The sequence below is a fragment of the Rhincodon typus genome, chromosome 30, assembly GCF_021869965.1.
Source record: "Rhincodon typus isolate 14 chromosome 30, sRhiTyp1.1, whole genome shotgun sequence".
Lineage (NCBI taxonomy): Eukaryota > Metazoa > Chordata > Chondrichthyes > Orectolobiformes > Rhincodontidae > Rhincodon > Rhincodon typus.
In genome coordinates this window covers 34,165,307-34,173,627 of record NC_063361.1, presented here as the reverse complement: position 1 = coordinate 34,173,627, position 8,321 = coordinate 34,165,307, and the positions used below count along the sequence as shown (strand labels likewise).

General features: G+C 38.6%; 1 protein-coding gene across 1 annotated transcript in view; it reads left to right on the top strand.

Moving 5' to 3' along the window:
• LOC109914039 (insulin-like growth factor 2 mRNA-binding protein 3) overlaps nucleotides 1–5,447 on the top strand; it is a 56,697-nt gene extending 51,250 nt beyond the window's left edge. The window contains exon 13 of the mRNA XM_048614426.1: nucleotides 3,169–5,447. Within this exon, the coding sequence (XP_048470383.1) occupies nucleotides 3,169–3,264 (96 nt within the window). The 3' untranslated portion in view covers nucleotides 3,265–5,447. The remainder of the gene's footprint in view (nucleotides 1–3,168) is intronic.
• Nucleotides 5,448–8,321: the final 2,874 nt, after the last annotated feature.

Here is an 8,321-nt window from a genome sequence, read left to right as displayed (position 1 = left end):
TGGGTCCAGACCCGAAACATCAGCTTTCCTGCTCCTCTGATGCTGCTTGGCCTGCTGAGTTCATCCAGCTCTACACCTTGTTATCTCTGACAATACTCTAAGTATGGCCTAACCAAAGTCTTATAAAGCTGCAACGTCACTTCCTGACTCTTGTACTCATTTCCCAGACCAATAAAGGCAAGCATGCCAAATGTCTTATTTACCACCCTATCTACTTGGATGGCCACTTTCAGAGACCTATGGACTTGAACCCCAAGATCCTCATGTACATCAATGCTATTCAGGGTCCTGCCATTAACTGTATACTTTTCCTTAACATTTGATCTCCCAAAGTGCAGCACTTCAAATTTATCCAGATTAAACTTCATCTGCCATTTCTCCACCCATTTCTGCAACTGATCTATGTGCTCCTGTGTCATCTGATAACCTTCAACAGTATCCATAACTCCACCAATCCTTGTATCGTATGTAAACTTTACTAGCCTACCCATCTACATTTTCATCCAAGTCATTTATATATATCACAAACAGCAGAGGCTCCAGTACAGGTCCCTGCGGAACACCGCCAGCTACGGACTGCCAGCTAGAAAAACATCTCTCCATCACTACTGTCTGCATTCTATAAGCAAGCCAATTCTGAATCCATGTGGCCAAGTGACCGTGGATCCCATGCATCTTAATCTTCTGGATAAGCCTACCTTGAGGGACCTTGTTGAAAGCCTTACTAAGATCCTTGTAAACAACATCCACTGCTCTACCCTCATTGATCACCTTTGTCATCTCTTTTGTCACCTCCTCAAAAAATTCAATCAAGTTAGTAAGACATGATCTGCCCTGCACAAAACCATGCTGACTGTCCCTAATTAGGCTATGCCTTCTAATTTTGAAAATGTCCATCAAATCACTCCTTTAAACAGAGCAGCCCCTGCTTCTCTAATCTATCCATGTAACTGAAGCTCTTCATCTCTGGAACCATTTTCCTAAATTGTTTCTTCACTCTCTCTAATGCCTTCACATCTTTTTAATGTGCAGTGCCAAGAATAGGACACAATACTCCAGTTGAGGCCGAACCAAGGAATGAAAAATGTTCATTATAACATCCTTTTGACACGACACTACTTCTCTGAGCTTAGTCCCATTGCTTTTGTATCCTGGCTCTACACAAAGCACAATCAGGTAGCAATGGTTGAGAGTTGCAAAGGAATCTGCTGATTTTAAATGGCCAGGAATTTGGGCTCCACTATTCTCCTCACAATTTTACTTTGTGAGTGCTGCTCAAGCGAAACAATACATGGCAGACTGTCCTCAGAAAATACTGAGTCGGTGATATAATAACATAGATTGCACAAATTCCAGGGCCATGCACTTCTGAAATTTTTTAGTTCCATCCTCCAAACAAGAAAGCAGTTCTGATTTACTCCATATCCATTTTTCTATCAGTAGAAAAAGATCTAAACTCACCAGGGAGAGATTGGTAACGGGAATCATCACACATTATAACAACTGCAAATATGCGCATGATTTTCCTTTGGTCAGAAATTGAAACTTAAACTGCTTCATTCACCAAAGTAAAATGGCATTTGCAGACTTTAAACCCAGAACAATCTTCTGGCACTAAAGGAGGCCACTTAGCCCATTGTTCTAAACGCTGATCTTTGAAAGGTCTGGAAAACTTTGTTCCACAGTACTGCTGACCTGGGGAACTAATACATGAGCAAATGCTGAAAATCTGAAGTAAGAACAGAAAATTCTGGAAATACTCAGGTCAGGAGAGCAGCACAGTGGCTCAGTGGTTAGCACTGCTGCCTCACAGCGCCAGGGACCCAGGTTCAGTTCCACTCTCGAGCGACTGTGTGGAGTTTGCACATTCTCCCCGTGTCTGCGTGGGTTTCCTCCAGGTGCTCCAGTTTCCTCCCACGGTCCAAAGATATGCAGATTAGGTGGACTGGCCATGCTAAATTGCCCCTAGTGCGCAGAGATGTGCAGGCTAGGTAGATTAGCCATGGGAAATGCGGGATCACAGAGATGGGCGGGGGGTTTGGGTCTGGGTGGGATGTTCTTCAGATGGTTGGTGTGGATTGAATGGGCCAAATGGCCTGCTGCCACTCTACAGATTCTACGGTTCAAGAGGAAACTTCTATTGAGAGAGGAAAACATTAATGTTTGGGCCGGAGTACTGCTAAACATAGGATTCTGAAACGAGGGGTTTCATTGCCCATTAGTTGGTGTGGAATGTAGCAGGATTAATGCTCAGGAACATAACCGCAGGTTCAAATCCAAGTTTCTTTAGTTCTATAATGGGAAATAGGGATGTCCCCTCTTTACCTGATGTGTTGAGAAGTTTTGTATTGATTGAAGTAAATAAGAATTGTTTTCTTGGTCTGAAACACCCTGAAACACTTTCTAAGTTACGTGGCCCTAGAATTTGTGGAATCTATATTATTACTCCACTGGCAGAGTGTTAAAAGAAAAGACACAGCTTGCAGAGTCTGTAGCAGGCATATGTGTTCAAACTTGATTTACTTGCTATAAGCAATGGTTACATTCATAAAAGTAAAAATCTTATTGAAAACATTTCAAAATAATTTAGCATATTGTTGAATTAAGACTTTTTATGAGAATTAAAGTCTAGTATTGTTGTGCAAGATGTAATGTTATTGTCAGTTCTTAGCCATCCTTGAATGTACTAATGTCGACAACAAAATTGCAGCATTGATATTTCTGCAATAACTTCACTCAGCCAAGCCCAGTTTTAGTTTGGCTTCAATATATCTAAAGAAATAGATATCCCTGCATTTATGTAGTGAGCAAACATTAATTTTCTGCTTGAAATAAGTTCTAAATTTAAAACTAGCAACTTTTGAAATTGACGTTAATGCAAACAAGTATTGGGATTACTTTCTCTGGTCAATATAAGCGACCAGTCTGTGTTAAATGTCTCCAATTTAAATGGTCGAGACTGTATTTGTATCCAAATTTCAGCCCTTATTATGACATGAGTTGATTAGCATATTAACCAGATTATTAGATATAATGATTGAAATTTAACAGGAGTGCACTTTTCTTTAACACTCTCCCCACTATTGAACTCCTGACAAAGGTTTGTGTTTATTAATTCCCACAACCTTTATCTTAAATACAAAATTGATCTGTCTGTTTGCCTCACAGCTAGCACAGAGAAAGATCAGGGAAATATTAGCTCAAGTCAAACATCAGCAACAGCAGAAGGTACAAAGCAACCAGTCCCAGCCTCGGAGGAAGTGAAAACACCAAAATATGCCAGACACGTCCCAACAATGAAGACAGATGCCAGGCCAAAGAGTGGCTGTGTTTAGATCAACTTTTTGTTCACTTTTTAAACTGTGGAAGGCTAAGTAAACATTGTCGAAAGAAGTTATAATAATAGGCATAAGTTGGTGTAATTTAAGACTTTTTTTCTCTACTTGAACTATGTAAAGGAAAATTTAGAGTAGCAAAACCTCAGTTCCATGTGGGGACCAGGCCAAACATGCTCTCTAGATATTGACAATATGTCATCTGGGAGATTGGAGAAGCTGTTTCTTGTATAGATCTGGAACCCCTTTCCACTTAGATCTATACTGGTCATCCTGTTACAGATTGATTCCTACCAGTTTTGGGTTTGTGACTTATTTCTGATGACAAGTTGCTTGTTATTCATGGTAGAATGACTATACTAGCAACTTTTTGAGAAGGATCCTCCCAATTTGATCCCTCTACAATGAGTGGATTCTTCTTTCCTGCCCTTCCTAAAACCCATCATTGTGCTTTCACTCTATTTCTGATGGTTGGTTTCAGGGAGACATGTAATGCTGGCCAGGTTATCGACAAGGTGATGTGGTCAATATGGTTGGGTTTGTGGACTATGGACAACAGCAAAATTGGATTCCAACGTAAAAGTATTCCATTACTCATCAATGACAAACAAAAGGCAAGTCTGATTATGGGATGTGGGAAGTCAAGAGAGAAAAACATAATATCCAGTGACAAGTCGTTTAAGTAGGCAATCTACCTCATAACCGTCAGAGGACAAGTAATGGCCATCAGATCCATCCAATTAGATATAGTTGTAGACTTCTAGCTTTGTCACTGAATGCAGGTCGGTATATTTTTTCTTAAGGTAGTCGGTAATTGAAGCAAATTTAATGATTTTCCACAACCTTTAAGTCATGACCCCAAAGCATTTGATTAATTTTCACTAAATTGAAAGGTGTGAAATACACTGATGGTTAAAATAGCATTCATTTATTCTTAAAAGCCACATGACTCAGTGTAGGAATAATATAAACTTGTCTATGTCAGGTACCATTAGGTTGTGGGCTGTAGACACATTATAAGAGACACACACAAGTAAAATCTTGTTTATGGATCTTTGAAGCTGAATAGAAATACTCTCACAATAGATATAAAGTTTCCATTGAGGTCAAATCTTTATAGTGAGATGCATAATGCATGGGATAAGGAGCAGCAGAACAAAAAAAAAATTTGGAATGACTTTGGAAGGTGAATGTGATGATGAATGTTTATGAGTTCTCAACAGCTTGTTGTCCATATCAAAAAGATTCCAAGAATTGAACTTCAGTACTTTGGCTTTAATTTTAATTCAAACAGTAGACCACTAGACCTATGGAAGAGTCTGTAAGGTTGCTTTCTGTGCCAGTTCCAGGACTGCTAGCTGAGTTAGGAGGTAGATGGTTAGTTTGAGTGCAGCATGTCAGCCAGTGTACACTGCTAGCTACATCCTGTGAATGGAAAATTAAGGCCCTACTGTGTTTCAGTCGGAGTGGAGTTGATTTTTTCATTGAGTGTAACTCTGGAATCTTGTTTTAAAAGAAAACCTAATAAAATCTGGAGAGAAGTACCCTGCTTTATGCCCATTGTAAATGTTTGACTTCAATGGAATCTTCTAAAAAATGTTGGGAAATTATTGAAGACACAATCTTCACAAATGCTTTCTACAGATAATTATTGTTCAACAGTCTCTAAAAGGGGTTTTGGGATTAGGCGACAATGCACACAAAGGTACATTGCATTCTTCTTCCTCTGCCTGCACCACCAATCAATTGGTAGGATACCATGAGCTAGTTGAGCTTTGCTCATTGCTGAGTATATTTTTGGCATGGGCAGAATCTGTGGAATAAAATTGGGATGCAGAGAAAAAAAGCAACCTTCATTTGAGCTAAACTGATTCTTGATTTGTCTAATTTTATTCTTTTATACTAAGCCTTCCACAGTGTTAAAACGCTAGAAAATTGTGTATTCTTGCCAAAACTTAAATGAACTGTGATGATTGATAAGGTAATGCCAACCATGTGTGGTATTAACTTAAAATTTATTCCGCTTTCTTGAACTAAACTTATGAATTAATTCCTTCCAAGTGGCCAAGATTTTAGTGTGGTGTTTTTCCCACAATAAACATGTCATCTTCTTGTGTCAGACAGAGTTACAATCGGAACTTTGTGTGGTGGACACAAATCTGTCTTGAATTTATCTTGTCATTTTTTTTTCCAACCCTGGAATTTGTAGTAAGGAAAGAAAGTGGAATGAAACTAAGAGTCCCACATGTGAGGAGTATGGTATTAACTGAAAGAGATTAAAAATAAGTGAAACATTGAAAGAGAGAAAGATAAACAACTTTGATATCTGGTCCAGTCCCTTTTCTAGGAAAGATTTTTTTTTAATTAATTGAGTTGTGAAAAATAAAATTGAGAGAGAAAGAGAAAACATGACACTGCTAAGGAACACCGAAGGAAGTATATTCACCAGTGATGGCCCAGGGCATTACTGTGTGCTTTTACTAGACTACCTCAGGCGTTTAGTACCTCAACATTTGTTCCTTTTTTGCTTGCTGGTATTTTATATACTTATAAAGCTGATAGTCTTGAATATTTTATTTTTTTAATAAAAGAAAGTAAAATTTGCTGAGTTACGTACAACAGCCGGGAAATGCGTGGAGTGGGCTGTTAGTTTTGCCCCTGCTTCTAGTCATTGGAAGTGTTTAAATAATTAAAAAAGATTTGAAAATTGCAGCAATTGCCTCAGATCTGAGGTACAGAGGTGCCACATTGGGAACAATTTGCATTTTTGTGTACTTAAAGGCAGTTGTGATGATGCAGCTAAATGCCACATTTTTCTATTTTTAGACATTGAAAATCACATCTAATGTTTTTTTTTCAGTTAGTGCTGTGTAAAAAGCTTGGATTTCCTACACTTACCCAGATTCTTTAGGTTTTGTCACTATTGTTGTGTTAGCTACTTTCAATATAAATAACTAATAGCCCTGTAATGTGTGAAAGATCTTATCTCTGCACACAATGCTTTTCATGATTATTTCCTCTATCCACATTTGTAATGAGAGTAAAGCCTCGAAATTGTATTACTCTGAAAGTATACCTTTCTATTTCTGTGAAACATGCATACATTTAAAATAGGGCTGTTTGACCTCTGCAAGCCCTAGTTAGTAATTCTGCAGCCTTAACTTCAATCTCCCTAATTCTGTCTTCATCCCTGCTCAATTATTGCTCTTGTTGTGACTTGCTGTGCACACAACTAGCATCTTAACACAGCAGAATATCTGAGTGGGATTCGTGTCTTTTGTCACTTCATATATACCTTTTACTTCCCGCTCCTCACTTCACCTGCTATTATTCTTCTCAATGTATTTATTTCTAACGCAATGCTTCAAAGCTGGAAACTTTCAGAGCTTCATTATTTGAAGCTCCACACTTTATGGTTAAGAGGGTAACGCAAAAACAAAAATTCCTAGTGCTTCTTGCAAGTTATCTCTTATTTTCTAATCTTCCAGTCAGTTTTCCACAATTGTGAAAATGCAAATGAAAGAATTTGGTGGAAATCACCAAGTGGTGAAGCTTTCCTCTAAACCCCTCCCAATAACTGAAATAAATAATTCCAAAACAAAGGGAAAGGTCAATGTAGGACAGCAGCTGTTAATGGCCTTATTACAGTGGAAAAATAAAAGTTTGGAGCATATGACCTTCTACATCACTATTGCCATCTTTATGTTCACAAGGAATATTAATTCGAGAACAACAGGCTGCATGTCTATAAAGTCTCGGTTGCAGCTCCTGGTGAGGGTGAAGTGTTAAAACAGTGAGATAAGCTTCTCTTGAGGGCAAGTGGGAATGGACAATAAATGCTGGCGTTGGCAGTGATGTCTCTGTCCCATAAACAAAAATAAACAACTGGACCACATTTGGAAGATATGTCTAATTATTATGCCTTTTTTATGAGCTTGGGCCGTCTTCCCTACCCCATCCAGGTTGCAGATCCTCAAGGCTTTACTGATGGCTACAACCCAGCTCCCTGCCCAAAATGACCTCGACACATACACACAAAGCTGTGTTTGTACATGCATCCAGTCTCTTTAAAATAAAAGCGCTTTCAAGTTTATTTCTTTGCAAAATAATCTGGGAAAAAATCCAAGTTTTTTGCACATGCCACCTGCTTTTGTTAAATACTTCATGTGGGAGCAAAGACTAGATTCTGAAAGTGGCTACATTTGTGCAACGCCCATTCAACCATTGCTGTATTTTGTTTTCAGGTTAAGGCATTGTCCTCTATACAACCCTTCCTTTTATTCGCTTAAATCGTGAAACAGCCTATTCAGACTTCGGCCTTTTTTTTTGACCCTACAGCAAGCATCATCTCACCGACACCTGTTTGAGCCTTTTTATATCTTGAAGCTACAGTGCTGGCAATTGACACTTGCAGTGGTGGATTGCTTATTGCTATTGACAGTCCTGCCATAGACACTGTCTGCCTGGATACTAGGGTCTGATTGTCTCCTCCCGCAGAGCTCCATGTTAACTGAAACAAGAACAGAAATTGATGGAGAAACTGAGTTAGAAAACTTCTTTTTTGGAATATGCATGTTTGAAGAACCATAATATTAGGCAGCTTTAATGAAGTTTAGGGAATTAATAAATTTAAAGGTCAGCAAAGTTCTGTTGGAAACATTATTGTAGGTCAGTTTGCTTTAGGGGCAAGTGCAAATTACAAACCTCCAGTGCACAAATACAGATGGAAAATTTTAGAAATATAAGGCAGAATGTCAGCAGCCAACTAGAAAAATGTACAGTTTAATGTTTTGCATAGTGAAGTACACCAGGGAAGTAGATTAAATTTCCATAAGGACAAGGGTTTGTGTCTTGGAAACCTTGTCCATTTCTCATTCCCAGTTCTGATGAAAGATCCTTATGAAGTTATTTATCTGTCTGTTGGCTTTCAGAAAAATGGAGGACTTGCCCTGTGGTTCCACTTTGAATTTCCAATTCGTAGCCTTT